We start from the raw sequence: 22,948 nt of genomic DNA, 5'->3' as shown, positions 1-22,948 counted from the left end.
TGTGTGTTCGGGTGAAAAATCGGTTCATGAAAATGTATGGCAATTGATTTTAATGGTATAAAAACTGTCAACAAGGTTTTGGTACTTTATTCAATAAATTATTATGTATAAATGTGTTTTGGGATGTTTTACATACAAAACATACGACTTCCTGGCAGAATCATGCATTTTATTTTTACCGAGGTACAGACAACATTCATGTTCTAAAAATAGTAATGGGTTGGTTTTTCCAACAATTATTTATGTGATTTTATTACCGAACTAAACTTTTCTTTGAATAATCAAGAATTCATTTCAGCTGAGACTGGGAGTTTGCTTCAAATTGGTAAAAAATGGAGCCTATGTGTTAATAGGTGGGATGCATACCTTTTTCATGTAAAAGAATCCCTGATATTTTACAGGAAATCAACCAGAAAGTGGAACAGCATAAAGAAATTATAGATACCAACAACAGAAGCTACAATGAAATGAAGGCAAAGAAAGATGAGCTACAAAATGAAAGGAGGTATGTCACATGAACAGATGAATTCCAGACGTTTCACCCCCAAGACTTTTCCTCCCCTAGTCATTTTTACCCCCAACACATTTCCTCCCAAGACTTCTCACCCCCAATTTTACAAACCCTAGACATTTCACCCCCAATTTTTAATATACTGAAAATATTGTATAATATTTTATTTTTAGCTCACCTGTCACGAAGTGACAAGGTGAGCTATTGTGACCGCTTGATGTCCGTCGTCCGTCAACAATTTGTAAAAAAATCTTTTTCTTGAAAACCACTGGGCAGAATTACACCAAACTTCACAGGAATGATCCTTGGGTGGTCCCCTTTCAAAACTGTTCAAAGAAATTAATTCCATGAAGAACTCTGGTTGCCATGGCAACCGAAAGGAAAAACTTTAAAAATCTTCTTGTCCAAAACTGCAATACATAGAGCCTTGATATTTGGCATGTGACATCATCTTATGGTCCTCTATCAAGATTGTTCAATTGTGCCCCTGGGGTGAAAAGAGCCCCGTCCTGGTGTAGGGGGGGAAAAAATCTTTTTGTCTGAAAGTTCAAGGCCTAGGCCTTTCATATTTGGTATGTATCATTGCCTATTTGACCTCGATCAGGATTGTACAAATTATGCCCCTGGGGTTAAAAGAGGCCCCGCCCTGGTGGTCACTTGTTATATGATTTATATAGGAAAAATTACTTCAAAAATTATCAGATCATATTTTCTAGACTGTTTTAATTATATTTACCTGATGTACCTAAGTGATTACATGTCACCTTACTGTGACCATGACCTGCTGACCTACTTTCTTGTTTTTTGTGATACAGCCTTGAAATTCAGAAGACATGTACAGTTTTGCATACGGATCTTAAAAATGACTTTCAGTTACAATGAATGTGACCTACAGACCTACTTTCTAATATTTTAGCATCAGTTCGCCATTTGAAACGTGGCTTATAGTACTCAGGTGAGCGATTTAGGGTCATCATGACCCTCTTGTTAAATTTTGTAACTATTATCAAAAGTACCTTTAATCATCAAAGTCACATTTTCAATCATTGAACAAACAAATGGATTAAAAGATAACCTTGTAAATAATTTATTTTTAAAGTTTTTGGTCATCTCTACTAATAAACAACATAGAATAAAATATCCTTTTTTAAATGTATTAACCTAATCATGAAACATGTGAAATTACACATATATTCATAATTATACATCCCCCCCCCCCATAACATTATAATCATATTTACTAATAAAAACAAATAGGGGGTGAAAAGTCTTCATATGCTATAAAATACTAGACTTTTCACTCCCAATTTGGGGGTGAAAAGTCTTGGGAGGAACAGTCTTGGAGGTGAAACGTCTGACACCCTGAACAGATCTTGTTGTATAGTCATGTGGTGTAGAAATAAAAGTTTGGATTTGTTGCTCTCTTTATTGACATACTAAAGAATAGATTTCTCACAAAAGTTGTGCTGAAAGCTTTTTAGTTGAATAAGTGAACTAGGTCACTGGGTTGTAACCTTGTTAACACTGGAGGCCATATTGTCTGCTTGATATGGGGGAGCATATAACATTGCTGCTGTCCATACGTACATTTGTCCTGAAATCTTGTGTGTTCAACTCCTCCCACACGCCTGATTTGCATCAATCTTTCACAGATGAACAAGCTTGATGTGCAGATGACAATAAAGGAAGGAAGTTTTGATGTTACTATTTTTAAGGCAGTTATGGCCCTTTAATAATTTTGCTATATAGAGTATAGAGAAAAATCTTATATGTCCAGCTCCTCAAACACTTTTGAAACAACTTTCACAGATGAGAGACCTTGATGTGAAGATAACCGTAAGTAATGGAGTTTTTGTGCCCCCCCCCCCCCCCCCCCCCCCCCCCCACCCCTCCCCACAAGTGGTGGGGGCATATAGATTTGCTCTTGTCCATCCGTCCTTCCAAGAATGTTGTGTCGTGCCTAGCTCCAAAAGTATTTGACGTAGAGTCATAAAACTTTACAGGAATATTCGTCAGCATGTGTAGTTGTGTACCTGGGGTTTCTCGTCCGGATTCATCCAGTTGTGTAGGAGATATGGCCCCTGACTTAGTTAAAAATTGCTCATTTTAATGTTGTGTCGCGCGTAGCGCGAAGAAGGAGGGGTATATTGTTTTGCAGACGTTGGTCGGTCGGTTGGAATTTAGACCAATCCGTTTTCGGATGATAACTCAAGAACTCTTGGGCCTAGGATCAAGAAAGTTGATAGGGAGGTTGGTCATCACCAGCAGATGACCCCTATTGATTTTGAGGTCTGTATATCAAAGGTCAAAGTCACAGTGACCCTGAATAGTAAAACGGTTTCCAGATGATAACTCAAGAACCATTGGGCTTAGGATCATGAAAGTTGATAGGGAGGTTGGTCGTGACCAGCAGTTGACCCCTATTGATTTTGAGGTCAGTATATTAAAGGTCAAGGTCACAATGACCCTGAACAGTTAAACGGTTTCCGGATGATAACTCAAGAACGCTTAGGCCTAGGGTCACAAAAGTTGATAGGGAGATTGGTCATGACCAGCAGATGACCCTTACTGATTTTGAGGTCAGTATGTTAAAGGTCAAGGTCACAGTGACCAGGAACAGTAAAATGGTTTCCGGGCAATAGCTCAAAAACGCTTAGGCCTAGTATCAGGAAAATTGATAGTTAGGTTGGCCATGACCAGCAGATGACCCCTATTGATTTTGAGGTTATTAGGTCAAAGGTCAAGGTCACATTGGCCAGGAACAGTTAAACGGTTTCTGATCTTCTTGTCCAAAACCATAGGGCCTAGGGCTTTGATATTTGTATGTAGCACATTCTAGTGGTCCTCTACCAAGATTGTTCAGATTATTTCCCTGGGGTCAAATATGGCCCCAACCTGGGGGTCACATGGTTTATGTGACTTAATAGGAAAAAACTTTGAAAAAACTCTTGTCCAAAACCACAGGGCCTAGGGCTTTGATATTTTGTATATGAAATATTCTAGCAGTCCTCTACTAAGATTGTTCAAATTATTCCCCTAGGGTCAAATATGCTCCTCCCTGGGGGTCACATGGTTTACATAGACTTATATAGGGAAAAACTTTGAAAATCTTCTTGTCGAAACCACAAGGACTGTGGCTTTGATATTTTGTAATGTAGCATCATCTAGTGGTTCTCTACCAAGTTTGGTCAAATTATCCCTCTAGGGTCAAATATGGCCCGGCCCCAGGGGTCACATGGTTCATATAGACTTATATATGGAAAAACTTAGAATCTTCATGTCCATAACTTACATTATTCAAATTTGGACCACATGTATAGTTTTGAGTGGCAAGATGAACCTTGACATGAGTTGACCTTGATTTTGACCTAGTGACCTACTTTCACATTTCTCAAGCTACAGCCTTCAAATTTGGACCACATGCATAGGTTTGTGTACCGAAAAAAACTTTGACCTTGTTATTGACCTAGTGACCTACTTTCAAATTTTTGAAGGTACAGGCTTCAAATTTGGACCACATGCATAGTTTTTTGTTCCGAAATAAAATTTGACCTTGATTTTGACTTAGTGACCTACTTTCACATTTCTCAAGCTACAGCCTTCAAATTTGAACCTCAAGGATAGTTTTATGTACTGAAATGAACTTTGATCTTGAGATTGACCTAGTGACCTACTTTCACATTTCTGAAGGTACAGGCTTCAGATTTGGACCACTTACATAGTTTTGTATTCCGGAATAAAATTTGACCTTGATTTTGACCTAGTGACCTACTTTCACATTTCTCAAGCTACAGCCTTCAAATTTGAACCACTTGCATAGTGTTGTGTACCGAAATGAACTTTGATATTGAGATTGACCTAGTGACCTACTTTCACATTTCTGAAGCTACAGGCTTCAAATTTGGACCGCATGCATATTTATTTTTGTTTGACATTTCTTTTTACCTATTACCTACTTCCACATTTCTCAAGCTACAGCCTCCAAATTTGAAGCACATGCATAGTTCTGTCTACCGAAAAGAACTTTGACCTTGAAATTGATTTAGTAACCTACTTTCACATTTCTCAAGCCACAGCTTTCAAATTTGGACCACATACACATTGTTTTGTACCGAAATGAAATTTGACCTTGAAATTGACCTTGAGCTAGTCTTGAAATTTGGAACATTCAAAAATGGTTCAGTGGATGGCGCCAAGATCACTTTGTGATCTCTTGTTGAGTTATCTCCCCTTATGTGAAAAAATCTCTTGTTAGGTTAATAGGTTAAAGGTCAAGGTCAGATTAAACTAGAATGGTAGAACTTTTGTTTACAGTGAGCATATAATTTCTGTTCCTTGTGCAATTACTGAATGCATCAAGAGGGGCATTTCGTGTTCAACGAGCTCTTGTTTTACTTTCGGGTTTACGGGAGTGCCGCCCCTATTTTTTTAAGAAGCCAAAATAAAAAAAAAAGTCACAGGGTTCGCAGAGACCTTGAAAAGTCCTTGAATTCGATGGTAGTACTTGAAAACTCCTTGAAAATGACAAAAACCCTACAAAACCTGGAAAAGTACTTGAATTTTGGAAAAAACTGCTTGAATTTGACCTTTCACTCCTTGAAAACATTGCTAACGTTGCAAAAAGAATAAGGATTAAAATAAATCAGACAAAATGAAAATAAATTCTTGAAATTGCCGGATCGGGTCACTCATTGATTTCCCGGTATGCTATGGTAGTGGTCTACGGCCACATTTTATCGATATTTACACACAGTGCTATTTCTACTATATCACCGTTTGTATATTTCCGTTTTCGTTTAAAAAAACACGGTGAATAATAACTCGCAATTTTTAATCCCCCGCTGTGGCGGAGGGATTATAGGAATGGTCTGCGTCTGTCCATCCTTCCATCCGTCCGTCCTTCCGTCCGTAACAAAATCGTGTCCGGTCCATATCTCCTAAACCCCTTGAAGGATTTTCATGAAACTTGGGTCAAATGATAACCTCATCAAGACGATGTGCAGAACCCATGAGTCAGCCTTGTCGGTTCAAGGTCAAGGTCACAACTCATGGTCAAAGGTTTGAGTCTGCCATTTTGTGTCCGCTCTATATCTCCTAAACCCCTTGAAGGAATTTTATCAAACTTTGGTCAAATGATCACCTCAAGACGATACGCAGAACCTATGAGTCAGTCATGCCGGCTCAAGGTCAAGGTCACAATTTAGGGTCAAAGGTTTTAGCCTTCCATTTTGTGTCCGCTCTATATCTCCTTAACTCCTTGAAGGATTTTCATCAAACTTGGGACAAACGATCACCTCATCAAGGCGATGTGCAGAACTTATGAGTCAGCCATGTCGGCTCAAGGTCAAGGTCACAACTCAAGGTCAAATGTTTGAGCTTGCCATTTTGTGTCCGCTCTATATCTCCTAAACCCCTTGAAGGAATTTTATCAAACTTTGGTCAAATGATCACCTCAAGACGATATGCAGAACCTATGAGTCAGTCATGCCGGCTCAAGGTCAAGGTCACAATTTAGGGTCAAAGGTTTTAGCCTTCCATTTTGTGTCCGCTCTATATCTCCTAAACTTCTTGAAGGATTTTCATCAAACTTGGGACAAACGATCACCTCATCAAGGCGATGTGCAGAACTTATGAGTCAGCCATGTCGGCTCAAGGTCAAGGTCACAACTGAAGGTCAAATGTTTGAGCCTTCCATTTCGTGTCCGCTCTGTATCTCCTAAACCCCTTGAAGGAATTTTTAAAACTTTGGTAAAATGATTACCTCATCAGAACGATGTGCAGAAATTATGAGTCAACCATGCCAGCTCAAGGTCAAGGTCACAACTAAGGGTCGAAGGTTTGAGCCTTCCATTTTGTGTCCACTCTGTATCTCCTAAACCCCTTGAAGGATTTTCATCGAACTTGGGTCAAATGATCACCTCATCAAGAACTCATGAGTCAGCCATGTCAACTCAAGGTCAAGGTCACAACTGAAGGTCAAAGGTTTCAGCTCTGTATCTCCTAAACCCCTTGAAGGATTTTCATGAAACTTGGGTCAAATTATCACCTCATCAAGACGTTGTGCAGAATTCATGAGTCAGCCATGTCAGTTCAAGGTCAAGGTCACAGCTAAAATCAAAGGTTTACCCTTTCACTATCCATAGCAGTGGCGTGGGATTTAGCTGTCTTTCAGACTGCCTTGTTTGTTGTTTGCGAGTGTTTCCAGTTAATTAAAATGAGTAAGAAAAATAAACCTGTTTACTCAAGTAAGTGGGAGACAAAGGACAAATATAAACAGTGGCTGAAGCCCTATAAAGCAGACCAAATGAGGTGTATTTGTACGTCGTGTGACAGAATTCTTGACGTATCATCAGTTGGAGAGAGTGCGCTAAAAGGTCACAAGAAAAGCCTTAAACATTAAACATCAGCAAAATAGTGAATCATATCAATCTAACAATCAAATTACGTCATTTTCAAAGGTGTGACAAGTGATGGTTGTTTTATTTTTGCATTACATGCTGAACACAATAAAACTCATTAAAATTTGTTCAGATTAGGTCACAGTTTTGAAAAAAATAGTCCTTGAAAAATTGTAAAATGTCCTTGAAAAGTCCTTGAAAAATACTTGAATCTTGTCTCTGATATTCTGTATGAACCATGAGTCATTTCAATACTGGATCAAAAAGAAAGACTCTGCAGCATACTAGAATGAGAAGATAAAACAGGCAATACCTAGAAATAACTTTCTAATTCCGATATTTAGTGATGAGCATATTGAAAATACATGCTTAGATAATAAATATTTTGACTGTTTTGATCGCTTCCGGGTTTTATTAGCCCACCATCATCAGATAGTGGGCTATTCAAATCACTCTGCGTCCGTGGTCCGTCGTCCATCCGTCCGTCCGTCCTTCCGTTAACAATTTCTCGTTATCGCATCTCCTCAGAAACTACCAGGGGGATTTTGACCAAACTTTGTCAGAATGATGTATTGGTATCCTAGTTGTGTCCCCCTGAAAATCAGACTGGTTCAAGAATTTTTTAGTAAGTTATGGCCCTTTGTTTATTTCTATAATTTACATAGATTTATATAGGGAAAAACTTTGAAAATCTTCTTGTCCAAAACCACAGAGCCTAGGGCTTTGATATTTGGTATGAAGCATCATCTAGTGGTCCTCTGCCAAGATGATTCAAATTATTTCCCTGGGGTCTAATATGGCCCCGCCCCGGGGGTCACATGGTTTATATAGACTTACATAGGGAAAAACTTTGATAAACCTCTTGTCCATAACCACAGGGCCTAGGGCTTTGATATTTTGTATGTGACATCATCTAGTGGTCTTCTACCAAGATTGTTCAAATTGTCCCCCTAGGGTCAAATATGGCCCCACCCCGGGGGTCACATGGTTTACATAGACTTATATAGGGAAAAACTTTGAAAATCTTCTTGTCCAAACCACAAAGCATAGGGCTTTGATATTTGTAATGTAGCATCATCTAGTGGTTCTCTACCAAGTTTATTAAAATTATCCACCTAGGGTCAGATATGGCCCCGCCCTGGGGGTCACATGGTTCATATAGACTTACGTAGGGAAAAGCTTTTAAAAACTCCTTGTCAATAACCTACAACATTCAAATTTGGATCACATGTATGGTTTTGAGAGGCAAGATGAACCTTGACATGAGTTGACCTTGATTTTGACCTAGTGACCTACTTTCACATTTCTGTAGCTACAACCTTCAAATTTGGACCACATGCATAGTTTTGTGCACTGAAAAAAACTTTGACCTTGTTATTGACCTAGTGACCTACTTTCACATTTTTGAAGGTACAGGCTTCAAATTTGGACCACATGCATAGTTTTGTGTTCCGAAATGAAATTTGACCTTGATTTTGACCCAGTGACCTACTTTCACATTTCTCAAGCTACAGCCTTCAAATTTGGACCACATCCATGGTTTTATGTACCGAAACAAAGTTTGACCTTTACATTGACCTAGTGACCTACTTTCACATTTTTGAAGGTACAGGCTTCAAATTTGGACCACATGCATATTTTTGTATTCTGAAATAAAATTTGACCTTGATTTTGACCTAGTGACCTACTTTCACATTTCTCAAGCTACAGCCTTCAAATTTGGACCACATGCATGGTATTGTCTACCAAAACAAACTTTGACCTTTACATTGACCTAGTGACCTACTTTCACATTTTTGAAGGTACAGGCTTAAATTTGGAACACATGCATAGTTTTATATTCCGAAATAAAATTTGACCTTGATATTGACCTAGTGACCTACTTTCACATTTCTCAAGCTACAGCCTTCAAATTTGGACCACTTGCATAGTTTTGTGTACCGAAATGAACTTTGACCTTAAGATTGACCTAGTGACCTACTTTCACATTTCTGTAGCTACAGGCTTCAAATTTAGACCACATGCATAGGATTGTGTACCGAAACAAACTTTGACATTGACATTGACCTAGTGACCTACTTTTACATTTTTGAAGATACAGGCTTCAAATTTGGACCACATGCATAGATTTGTGTTCTGAAGTGAAATTTGACCTTGATTTTGACCTAGTGACCTACTTCCACATTTCTCAAGCTACAGCCTTCAAATTTGGACCACTTGCATAGTTTTGTGTACCGAAATAAACTTTGACCTTAAGATTGACCTAATGACCTATATTCAAATTTCTCAAACTACAGCCTTCAAACTTGATGCACATGCATAGTTTTGTGTACAAAGAACTTTGTCCTTGAAATTGATCTAGTGACTTACTTTCACATTTCTCAAGGTACAGCTTTCGAATTTGGACCACATGCACAGTGTTGTGTATGGAAATGGAAATTTGACCTTGAGCTAGTGAATAAGTCTTTAAATTTGGAATACTCAAAAATGGCACATTGGTGGGCGCCAAGATCACTCTGTGATCTCTTGTTCAGTATACTTATATGACATTGTATTTCTGTGTATTTGCATTTACATTCATGATACGGTGATAAGTGCTTGTTATTACTACCTTAAAAACTCGAATATATGACGCAGTTTTTTTACCAATTTTTAGCTCACCTGTCACAAAGTGACAAGGTGAGCTTTTGTGATCGCGCGGTGTCCGTGCGTCCGTCCGTCCGTAAACTTTTCCTTGTGACATCTCTAGAGGTCACATTTTTCATGGGATATTTATGAAAATGGGTCAGAATGTTCATCTTGAAAAATTCTAGGTCAAGTTCGAAACTGGGTCACGTGCCTTCAAAAACTAGGTCAGTAGGTCTAAAAATAGAAAAACCTTGTGACCTCTCTAGAGGCCATAATTTTCAATGGATCTTCATGAAAATTGGTCAGAATGTTCACCTTGATGATATCTAAGTCAACTTCGAAACTGGGTCACGTGCGGTCAAAAACTAGGGCAGTAGGTCTAAAAATAGAAATACCTTGTGACCTCTCTAGAGGCCATATATTTCACAAAATCTTCATGAAAATTGGTCAGAATGTTCACCTTGATGATATCTAGGTCAAGTTCGAAACTGGGTCATGTGCCTCAAAAACTAAAATAGAAATACCTTGTGACCTCTCTAGAGGCCATATATTTCACAAGATCTTCATGAAAATTGGTCAGAATGTTCACCTTGAAGATATCTAGGCCAAGTTCGAAACTGGGTCACGTGCGATCAAAAACTAGGTCTGTAGGTCTAAAAATAGAAAAACCTTGTGACCTCTCTAGAGGCCATATATTTCACAAGATCTTCATGAAAATTGGTCAGAATGTTCACCTTGATGATATCTAGGCCAAGTTCGAAACTGGGTCACGTGCCATCAAAAACTAGGTCAGTAGGTCAAATAATAGAAAAACCTTGTGACCTCTCAAAAAAGGCCATATTTTTCATGGGGTCTGTATGAAAGTTTTTCTGAATGTTCATCTTGATGATATCTAGGTCAAGTTCAAAACTGGGTCACGTGTGTTCAAAAACTAGGTCAGTAGGTCTAAAAATAGAAAAACCTTGTGACCTCTCTAGAGGCCATATATTTCATTAAATCTTCATGAAAATTGGTCAGAATGTTCACCTTGATGATATCTAAGTCAAGTTCGAAAGTGGGTCACGTGCCTTCAAAAACTAGGTCAGTAGGTCAAATAATAGAAAAACCTTGTGACCTCTCTAGAGGCCATATTTTCCATGGGATCTGTATGAAAGTTGGTCTGAATGTTCATCTTGATGATATCTAGGTCATGTTCGAAAGTGGGTCACGTGCCATCAAAAACTAGGTCAGTAGGTCAAATAATAGAAAAACCTTGTGACCTCTCTAAAGGCCATATTTTTCAATGGATCTTCATCAAAAATTGGTCAGAATGTTCACCTTGATGATATCGAGGTCAAGTTCGAAACAGGGTCATGTGCGGTCAAAAACTAGGTCAGTAGGTCTAAAAATAGAAAAACCTTGTGACCTCTCTAGAGGCCATACTTGTGAATGGATCTCCATAAAGATTGGTCAGAATGTTCATCTTGATGATATCTAGGTCAAGTTCGAAAGTGGGTCACGTGCCATCAAAAAGTAGGTCAGTAGGTCAAATAATGAAAAAACGTTGTGACTTCTCTAGAGGCCATATTTTTCATGAGATCTGTATGACAGTTTGTCTGAATGTTTATCTTGATGATATCTAGGTCAAGTTTGAAACTGGGTCAACTGCGATCAAAAACTAGGTCAGTAGGTCTTGAAATAGAAAAACCTTATGACCTCTCTAGAGGCCATACCCTTGAATGGATCTTCATGAAAATTGATCAGAATGTTCACCTTGATGATATCTAGGTCAAGTTTGAAACTGGGTCACGTGCCTTAAAAAACTAGGTCAATAGGTCAAATAATAGAAAACCTTGTGACCTCTCTAGAGACCATATTTTTCAATGGATCTTCATGAAAATTGATCAGAATTTTTATCTTGATAATATCTAGGTCAAGTTCAAAACTGGGTCAGATGAGCTCAAAAACTAGGTCACTATGTCAAATAATAGAAAAAACGATGTCATACTCAAAACTGGATCATGTGGGAAGAGGTGAGCGATTCAGGACCATCATGATCCTCTTGTTTTCATTTTCTCAAAGGGGTGCGTCATATATAACAAGGTAGAGCTTCAAACATTTTTTCCCAGCTTGAAAACCCGAAAATATCGGCGAAAATCGGACAATTTTGTCAACTGTCATCTGTTTACATATTGGGCCGTGCTTTTTTAACCTCCTCTTGAAGAGCATTTTATTGGGTGGGTCTAAAAACAGGTATGGAACGGAACCTCTGATGATATATGGTAAAGTTGATTTTATTTGTGAGTTTAAATTTTTTGTATTTGTAAATTTAATTAATAAGTATCGTACATATCCAGAGCACCGGATAATGTGTCAGTTTAATAATTAGGCAAAATACAAAATTTCGCGGTTCCGGGTTGTAGGTGTTTGATCATTAAAATCATTATCTTTCAAGGATGTTCAAATAAATTGCAATTAAAACAAATTGTTTGTTATTTCTTTATTTCCAGCAAATTATTACTGATCAATACATCGGCTCGTACATTGTTAAACAAACATGCTAATTAGCCGTGATTTTCTCGTTTGATGTGCCCATAATTATGAGATGTTTGTTCGCACGTCAGTTAAAGTGTACTAAGGTGTTTACAGCTTGAGAAAGTTCTCAAATACTTTAGAAAGAATTTGTCTGTCAGATATTGTCACTGTTGTCTGTAACCGATTATGCAGCAATTGCGATTTTCACGAGAAATCTTTTTTACGCATGCCGCTAATGGCTGATTTTGACTTTCTGACTGATTTGTCTGTCAGATATTGTCACTGTTGTTTGTAACCGATTATGCAGCAATTGCGATTTTCACGAGAAATTGTTTTTACGCATGCCGCTAATGGCCGATTTCGACTTTGTAAACAACGTTTTCTGACTGATTTTTTGGTGCGTAATATATTCCAATGTAAGCATTTTTCCCAAGATTTTGATACAAGATCGGGGGTGCGTAATATACATGCTAGCGTAATATATTCGAGATTTTATGGTATTTTGTAGTAGGAGTGATATTTAAATTATTGATTATCTCTCTTTAAAGTTTCAGAAAAATGCTCATTTCATGTGACATTACGAATGTTCTTTGTATTACATTGATTGGTGACTTATAGGCCCATTGGGCCGGGTGTGTTTAACTGTTAAATATTGTATGTTATTATGTTTATATGCTCACACAGGTCACGTTAATAAACAAATTTCTTATCTTATCTTATATGGCAGAACATCTCTACTTTATGTCTCAGTTGATGATTTTTAGCTCACCTGTCACAAAGTGACAAGGTGAGCTTTTGTGATCGCGCAGCGTCCGTCTGTGCGTAAACTTTTGCTTGTGACCACTCTAGAGGACACATTTTTCATGGGATCTTTATGAAAATTAGTCAGAATGTTTACCTTGATGATATCTAGGTCAAGTTCGAAACTGGGTCACTTGCCATCAAAAACTAGGTCAGTAGATCTAAAAATAGAAAAACCTTGTGACCTCTCTAGAGGCCATATATTTCACGAGATCTTCATGAAAATTGGTCAGAATGTTCACCTTAATGATATCTAGGTCAAGTTCGAAAGTGGGTCAGGTGCCATCAAAAACCAGGTCAGTAGGTCAAATAATAGAAAAACCTTGTGACCTCTCTAGAGGCCATATTTTTCATGGGATCTGTATGAAAGTTGGTCTGAATGTTCATCTTGATGATATCTAGGTCAAGTTCGAAAGTGGGTCACGTGCCTTCATAAACTACGTCAGTAGGTCAAATAATAGAAAAACCTTGTGACCTCTCTAAAGGCCATATTTTTCATGGGATCTGTATGAAAGTTGGTCTGAATGTTCATCTTGATGATATCTAGGTAAAGTTCGAAACAGGGTCATGTGCAGTCAAAAACTAGGTCAGTAGGTCTAAAGATAGAAAAACCTTGTGACCTCTCTAGAGGCCATACTTGTGAATGAATCTCCATAAAAATTGGTCAGAATGTTCATCTTGATGATATCTAGGTCAAATTTGAAAGTTGGTCATGTGCCATCAAAAAGTAGGTCAGTAGGTCAAATAATGAAAAAACGTTGTGACCTCTCTAGAGGCCATATTTTTCATGGGATCTATATGAAAGTTGGTCTGAATGTTTATCTTGATAATATATATAGGTCAAGTTTGAAACTGGGTCAACTGCAATCAAAAACTAGGTCAGTAGGTCTTAAAATAGAAAAACCTTATGACCTCTCTAGAGGCCATACCCTTGAATGGATCTTTATGAAATTAGGTCAGAATGTTCATCTTGATGATATCTAGATCAAGTTTGAAACTGGGTCACGTGCCTTCAAAAACTAGGTCAGTAGGCCAAATAATAAAAAAACCTTGTGACCTCTCTAGAGGCAATACTTTTCATGGGATCTGTATGAAAGTTGGTCTGAATGTTCATCTTGATGATATCTAGGTCAAGTTTGAAACTGGGTCAACTGTGGTCAAAAACTAGGTCAGTTGGTCTAAAATTAGAAAAATCTTCTCTAGAGGCCATTTTTTTCTATGGATCTTCATGAAAATTGGTCTGAATGTTCACCTTGATGATATCTAGGTCAGTTTCGAAACTGGGTCATGTGGTCAAAAACTAGGCCAGTAGGTATAAAAATAGGAAAACCTTGTGACCTCTCTAGAGGCCATTTTTTTCATGAGATCTTCATGAAAATTAGTGAGAATGTTCACCTTGATGATATCTAGGTAAAGTTCAAAACAGGGTCACGTACCTTCGAAAACTAGGTCAATAGGTCAAATAATAGAAAAGTCTTGTGACCTCTCTAGAGGCCATATTTTTCAATGGATCTTCATGAAAATTGGTCAGCATTTTTATCTTGATAATATCTACATGTAGGTCAAGTTCAAAACTGGGTCACATGAGCTAAAAAACTAGGTCACTGTGTCAAATAATAGAAAAAAACGACGTCATACTCAAAACTGGGTCATGTGGGAACAGGTGAGCGATTCAGGACCATCTTGGTCCTATTGTTATTACAGACGTATTTTGGGGGTAATTAGCATAGCTTGGGGTGTTTATCTCGTCTCCATCCGGTGTATTTGCAAAGGTCCATAAAACATCACGCGTAAAACACTTACAGTCAATATGCAGAAATTGTCAAAATCGAAATTTTCAGGGCGATAAAGTATAAAAAAAAAAATAACACGACATAATTTTACAACATTACGCTTCACAGCAAAAATGGGAAAAGGCTTTCAAAAGGGAATTGAAAGAAAAGGAATTGTTTTGTGTGATGTTTTATGTACCGTATAACCCCGTTTAAACGCCTCCGGGGGCGATGCATTTTACGAAAAATTTGATCCGAACAATGTCAGTAACTCGTATAAACGCCCCCCTGTTTATCCCAATTCATGCACTGACATAACCCGATACGTAATCGTACTGGGAATCTGTGTAAAGTCGCGCGCTGAGTGACATCATCTGAGTTAAATTCGATCAATACTGTAGCATTTATAGCGTGGCATATTCAGTACTTTAATACACACAGTAGATTTATTTGTGCCATGCCTGTTGATGTGTTTAAAAGTTTGTGTTAATAAAGTGTGTTTTTTTTTTTGAAATTCATTTGTATTGTTATGGAATTGTTATTATCTGGATATTATTGTGTTGGATCTAGGACCAATTTTTGAAGGTAAGATTTTTTTTATTTTCCCCAAAAAACGTAGGGGGGGGGGGGGCGGCGTAAATACGGAGTTATACGGTATATTCTTTACCACTAAAAAGTGGCATTTTTTTAGCTCATCTGTCACATAGTGACAGGGTGAGCTTTTGTGATCGCCCCTGTCCGTCGTCCTTCCACAATTTATTGTGAACAAGATAGAGACCACATTTTGCAAGCAATTTTGATCAAACTTGTACAAAACTTGTATTGGCATGGTATCTCAGTTCCTTTCGAAAACTGGCCAGATCCCATCATGGGTTCTAAGTTATTGCCCCTTAAAGGGCCAGAATTTGCTATATTTGTGCGTCAACAATTTCTTGTCTGCACGATCGTGGTTTCATTTATGATTTTATTTTAACCAAACTTGCACACAACTTGTATCACCATAAGATCTTGGTTCCTTTCTTGAACTGGCCAGATCCTATTATGGGTTCCAGAGTTATGGCCCCTGAAGAGCCAAAATGAGCTATTTTGACCTTGTCTGCACAATAGCAGTCTTATTTATGATTTGATTTTTACCAAACTTGCACACAACTTGTATCACCATAAGATCTTATTTCCTTTCTTGAACTGGCCAGATTGCGATACGGGTTCCAGGGTTATGGCTCCTGAAAGGACCAGAATTAGCTATTTTGACCTTGTCTGCACAATAGCAGCTTCATTTATGATTTTATTTTAACCAAACTTGCACACAGCTAGTATCACCATAAGATCTTGGTTCCTTTCTTGAACTGGCGAGATTCCTTTATGGGTTCTAGAGTTATGGCCCCTGAAAGGGTCAAAATTAGCTATTTTGACCTTGTCTGCACAATAGCAGCTTCATTTATGATTTGAATTTAATCAAACTTGCACAAAACTTGTGTCACCATAAGATCTCAGTTCCTTTCTTGTACCGGCTAGATCCCTTAATGGGTTCCAGAGTTATGGCCCCTGAAAGGGCCAAAATTAGCTATTTTGACCTTGTCTGCGCAATAGCAGCTTCATTTATGATTTGATTTTAACCAAACTTGCACACAACTTGTATCACCACAAGGTCTTGGTTCCTTTCTTGAACTGGCCAAATTCCATCGTGGGTTGCAGAGTTATGGCCCCTTAAAGGTCCAAAATTGGCTATTTTGGCTTTTGCAGCCATATAGAGACTTTCATTTATGGTTTTATTTGATACAAAGTTCCAAAATATCTTCAACAACAATAAATCTTAGATTCCATGTCAAATCAGATCCAATCGTAGGTTCCAGAGTTATTTTATATCTGATTACCTCCCCTGATTGTAATCCAAATGGATTTATATCAGTAAGTACTTATAGGACTTATTTGAAATTTCATAATTGTCATTAGTTGGACTGAGACAATCAGGGTAGATAACTATGGACTGATTTTATGTCAAATTACCTCCCTTTATTTCAAATTAAAATGGGTATATCTCCGTAACTAATGAAGATACTGATCTGAAATTTCATTTATGTCAACAGATTTATTTGGCAGAGCCTTCTTTTGTTCACTTACAATATTTTTTTGGAATTACTTCCCTTTTACGTTACTATAAATAGCTTATTTTTAGGAACTTTTTTATTATTGGCCGTAGGGAAAAACCGAGACCACTTTTCTGTGGTACAACATGGATGGTACCTCCAATTTTTAGGTGCATTTTGACATATCTGTACCTTGTAAGAATTGTTTTTTTTCTTTTTGGTTAAATTTCTTCCACTTTGTTGTTCCTGTCCTTTGGACTTAAATATTTTTACTGAGGACCTTTTTGTCCTCAAGTGCAATGATAACAGGATAGCGATATAGGGCCATCATGGCCCTCTTGTATTAGCTCACCTGAGCACAAAGTGCTCAAGGTGAGCTTTTGTGATCACTCTGTGTCCCTTGTCCGTCTTCTTCCGTCCGTCGTCAACAATTTGACTGTTAACACTCTAGAGGTCACAATTTTGGCCCAGTCTTAATGAAACTTGGTCAGAATGTTACCCTCAATAAAATCTTGGACGAGTTCGATATTGGGTCATCTGGGATCAAAAAGTAGGTCACCAGGTCAAATCAAAGGAAAAGCTTGTTAACATTCTAGAGGTCACAATTTTGGCTCAATCATATTGAAACTTGGTCAGAATGTTACCCTAAATAAAATCTTGGACGAATTCGATATTGGGTCATCTGGGTTAAAAAACTAGGTCACCAGGTCAAATCAAAGGAAAAGCTTGTTAACACCCTAGAGGTCACATTTTTGGCCCAATCTTAATGAAACTAGGTCAGAATGTTACTCTCAATAAAATCTTGGACGATTTTGATATTGGGTCATCTGAGGTCAAAAACTAGGTCACCAGGTCAGATCAAAGGAAAAGATTGTTAACACTGTAGAGGCCACATTTATGAATGTATCTTCATGAAACTTGGTCAGCAGGCCTCGACCTTAACTTTTTTCAGCAGTTGCCAGCAGGTCCACCAACTGCTAAAATCTAGTAGACCTGCTCTGACTTTAGTGGACCTCCAATTCTATCACATAAATTGTGATGTTGTAGAGGTCATAACTTCATATGACTCGAAGAAACAGGACTTATTTCTAAAATAATTAAAAATGGAAGACTGTAGCAATCTGTTATCCCGAAAAATAATTATTTTGAAAAGTGTCCCAAAATATGGACACAATAATCATCATCCTCTCGACCCGTGTTGAAAGTAAAAAAAAAAACATCAACAATTATCGGTAATTATTCTGATGATAAACTAAGTAATTGGCCTTGTTTTCATCATCAGTTAACACCCCCTCAAAGAGCTAAAAGAAGTGTGTCGGTTATTGTGGCATCTGAAGTGGAGATCAAAGCGGTATAGTTTCCCCGAGATTGTCATGGCATTACGTCATGTTTTCGCGCCATGTGACACATCCTTTCTCGATTCCTTTAATTGTTGAGAAGAAATCAGTAAAAAAAAATTATTATTTTTTTTTTTTTTAAAGCGAATGTGCAATATCCCGAATAAACTGACATGTAAATGTGTCAAACCGTGAACGATGATAGTGGATGTCCTACCTCTGTGACCTATTTGCCCTCAAGAAATTTACATTATTGTTTGAGAACAAAGTGTTGTGTCAAAAAATACATGTACAAAGAATCATTTAAAACTTATTAAAAACTGCAACGACATCATACTGCTTTATTTTAAAACCACATTTCTATTTACGTTCATGAGGTCACGTAGCCTATTCTGCCGCGCTTGCCAAAAATCGTTTTACTCCATGTATTTAAATTGCTGCCGCTTTTTCATTATTTAAGATTTTTTAATTGTGTTTTTTGTACTTTCTGGTCAAAAGTCTGAACTTTATTATCATAGTATGTACCGTTTATTTACTTTAAGAAAGAAATAAATAATCAAGATTGCGCTGTTTGAAATTTTACAAAACATATGAACATTTGATCGTTTTTAAAGAATTTTGCCTACATTCCTACATCGATATCTTATTAAAATTGTAATAGAATTCAAACTGTATTAGTTCTCAAGCGGTGTTGAAAATTTGAAGCGATTATATTAAAAAATGAATGCACTACGCGCGTTTTTTGTGTCAAAAGTAACCGCAATGTAAATTTAATATTACGATAGGGCGCACGTGCTTGTGGAATGGAAAATTACCAGCATGACGTTTTGATATTTTTACGATTCGCGGGTAAATTCCAGTCAATCCAGGTAATTTTGCCTGATGTAATTTCTCAGTTTGGTAAAGTTACCACGTAAAAACCACTCGCCCGACCGGTGGAGTAGTCCATTCGTGCTATCTTGACTTTAACTCGCCAATGCTTATAACTGTAGAATGCCGTACTAATTTTCGTTTTGTGAATTCGCCGATATGGGTACGATTTTCCCCCCTATATTTCACTTTTAAGGGTTTTATTTTATTTGCAGACCGTGACTGAAAATTGGTTGACCGTCGGTCTACCCAACTTTTGATAGTTAGTGGACCTGCCGATATTTTGGTTGCGTCGGTCCAACGGTCCACCGCTAAGGTCGAGGCCTGGTCAGAGTGTTAATCTTGATGATCTTTAGGTCCAGTTTGAATCTGGGTCATGTAGGATCAAAAACTAGGTCACCGGGACAATTCAAAGGAAAAGTTAGTTAACACTTTGGAGGCTACATTTTTGACCATATCTTAATGAAACTGGGTTGGAATGTTAATCTTGATGATCTTTAGGTGAAGTTTAAATCTGGGTCAGATGGGGCCAAAAACTAGGTCACCAGGTCATATCAAAGGAAAAGCTAGTTAACACTGTATAAGTCACATTTATGACCATATCTTAATGAAACTTGGTCAGAATGTTAATGTTGATGATCTTTAGGTCAAGTGTAAATCTGGGTCAGGTTGGTCAGAAAGTAGGTCATCAGGTCAAACCAAAGGAAAAGCTTGTTAACACTGTAGAGGCCACATTTATGACTGTATCTTCATGAAACTTGGTCAGAATGTTAACCTTGATAATCTTTAGGTCAAAATTGAATCTGGGTCTTGTGCATGTAGGGTCAAAAACTAGGTCACCGGGTCAAATAAAAGGAAAACCTAGTTACCTCTCTAGAGGTCACATTTATGACCATATCTTAATGAAACTTGTTCAGAATGTTAATCTTGATGATCTTTAGGTCAATAGGTCAGGTGAGCGATACAGGGCCTTCATGGCCCTCTTGTTTTGCAGATCCTTCTTTTGTTCACTTACAATAATTTTTTAGCTCAAGGTGAGCTTTTGTGATCGCCCTGTGTCCGTCGTCGTCCGTCCGTCCGTCGACAACAGTTTGACTGTTTACACTCTAGAGGTCACAATTTTGGCCTAATCTTAATGAAACTTGGTCAGAATGTTACCCTAAATAAAATCTTGGATGAATTCGATATTGGGTCATCTGAGGTCAAAAACTAGGTCACTAAGTCAAATCAAAGGAAAAGCTTGTTAACACTCTAGAGGTCACAATTTTGGTCCAATCTTAATGAAACTTGGTCAGAATGTTACCCTTGTTAAAATCTTTGATTATTCGATAGCGGGTCATCTGGGGTCAAAAACTAGGTCACCGGGTCAGATCAAAGAAAAAGCTTGTTAACACTCTAGAGGTCACAATTTGAATGAAACTTGATCAGAATGTTACTCTCAATAAAATCTTGGACGAGTTTGATATTGGGTCATCTAGGGTTAAAAACTAGGTCACCAGGTCAAGTCAAAGGAAAAGCTTGTTAACACTCTAGAGGACACAATTTTGGCCCAATCTTAATGAAACTTGGTCAGAATGTTATCCTCAATAAAATCTTGAATGAGTTCAATATTGGGTCATCTGGGGTCAAAAACTAGGTCACCAGGTCAAATCAAAGGAAAAGCTTGTTAACACTGTAGAGGCCACATTTATGACTGTATCTTCATGAATCTTGGTCAGAATGTTACTCATGATGATCTCAAAGTCCAGTTAGAATCTGGGTCATGTAGGATCAAAAGCTAGGTCACTGGGTCAAATCAAAGGAAAAGCTTGTTAACACCCTAGAGGCCACATTTATGAATGTATCTTTATGAAACTTAGTCTGAATGTTAATCTTGATGATCTTCAGGTCAAGTTCAAATCTGAGTCATATGGGGTCAAAAACTAGGTCACCAGGTCAAATCAAAGGAAAAGTTAGTTAACACTTCAGAGGCCACATTTATGACCATATCTTAATGAAAGTATATTGATGATCTTTAGGTCAATAGGTCAGGTAAGCGATACAGGGCCTTCATGGCCCTCTTGTTCAAATTATTGCCCTAGGTTCAAAAGTTTGTGTGACATGTATGTAATATAGGTTAACATAGAAGAAACCTAACTCTGTACTTAAACAAGCACACTTGAAGCCTTGTACGTAGGTGAGCGCATTAGGGTCAATGACCCTCTTGTTTAAAGTTCTGTTCAAAACAATGTGCAATTTCAATGTATAATGACACATGTGCCCTGCAAATGCTTGACAGAATAATATATAATTATGATAAAAAATTCAAACTAGTCAAAATAATTAGATAGTCAGATTGTGTAATATTTGTGACGGGCAATCTAACCGTGTGGAGATATTGCCCATATGAAAAAAGATTATCTCAATATTTCCTAGGATCGCATCCAATTAGTTTGACTAAAGTTCTAGCCAGGTACCATATCTCAAAATATAATTATCAAACATGAAACTCCCAGCAATATTCTCATCACCCTTGTTACCCAGATAATACAAAATGATATGATAATTCCAAAATACTACAAACTGGATGAACTGTCAAACTTGGTAAGGATATTGTTTATTTCAATATTTTCTAATTACTCATTCTGATCGTTTAAAGTGTTATAACTGATTCAAAATAGTTTACAAGCTGTACCATTTGCACTAAACAATTTGCATATGGGACATATTATTCACTTAGGAAACCCTTTAACAATGTTTACATTTTGCTTTAGAGAACGAGTTTGGCGATTCAAACCGTTGTCAACCCCAATTTATGGACTTTCGGTAATGAATGTTATTTTGTAATTTTCAGTTAATATACAAACAATGATATGAACATGTTAGGAAGTTTTTATCTAAGATCAAATAACCCAAATTTACAAATATATATGCATATGTATTAGTCGATTGATACTGACCAAAGTGTTCACAGAAATTTTGAAGATAAAGCCCAAAATGTTATATGGATAATAGTCAACATTGTAAACTGACACGAAAAAGAAACGCAACAAGTATTGTAATAGTCAATATTTATAACCTACTGATGTTTAGCCATACAAATTTATATGTGTAATCAAAGTAAACATAACAGAAAAAAATTTTATCATCAAAAAAATGAATATCGTCTGAGATCATATTTCTTTCCATGCTTCAACGTCAGTGCAGTCAATAACGCGTATAGCCACCATTTCTCTGTATGACAGCCTATACAAGGGTGGACTTGAAGGTGGAATTTATTGTTGCCCATACTATGACTCTGCCACCATTGTACGAATAAACCTCACGCACACAGTTATTTGCGAAACGTTCGTTGCGGCATCTGTATATTCTGACCTATCCGTCAGCGTGATGGAGATTAAATCTTGAATCGTCGCTAAATACGACAGTTCCCCACTGACGTCGTCGGTTATTTAGAGCCCAGCGTTGCTTTTCTTGACGATGACAAGAGCCTGGCATCGAGTTGGACGACGGAAATGAATCCCGCGTTTACGCAAACAGTCTATGACTGTGTCACGGTGAATTGGTCGTCCGGGATTTTCAATTAAAACATGTGACGTGGATTGCGACGTCACAAAGCTGTCACGTAAATGACATATCATATTATCTTGATGTATGCTTGTCAGACGCGGTGCAACTGAACGTGGATGGTCACCCACTGGCTGTTACTGTAATGTTAACACGTTCAACTAACGTCAAAATTGTTAATTTTGAAACATCGTATCTGTGAAATTCCACCGGTTAAAAGTCCCAAAATTCGATTTCTCTCTGCCATATTTAGCCTTGGTATTTGAATAAGAAATTTAATCGGTGTTGAGTATACTCCTTGTAAATGAGGCAATGTATAGATTAACTTTATGCATCGAGGCGTGTCTGCACTTTTAGGTCATAACAGTACTGCGGTAAACATCGAAAATAGCGGTTAAGTCACGCCTAATTGGCATTGAATTATACACAGCAAAGTTTGTATTGATTCGCCTCGTGGTAAAACAGCATGAGGTTCACGAGCATT

General features: G+C 37.6%; 1 protein-coding gene across 1 annotated transcript in view; it reads left to right on the top strand.

The window, feature by feature from the left end:
- Positions 1–22,948, top strand: part of LOC123546154 (structural maintenance of chromosomes protein 3-like) — a 446,003-nt gene that overhangs the window by 179,669 nt on the left and 243,386 nt on the right. The window contains exon 14 of the mRNA XM_053551316.1: positions 402–505. Coding sequence (XP_053407291.1) covers positions 402–505 — 104 coding nt within the window. The remainder of the gene's footprint in view (positions 1–401; positions 506–22,948) is intronic.

Source organism: Mercenaria mercenaria, chromosome 9 (assembly GCF_021730395.1).
Source record: "Mercenaria mercenaria strain notata chromosome 9, MADL_Memer_1, whole genome shotgun sequence".
NCBI classification, from domain to species: Eukaryota; Metazoa; Mollusca; class Bivalvia; order Venerida; family Veneridae; genus Mercenaria; species Mercenaria mercenaria.
Note: the sequence above shows the minus strand (reverse complement) of the source record. Positions and strands in the feature narration are given on the sequence as shown.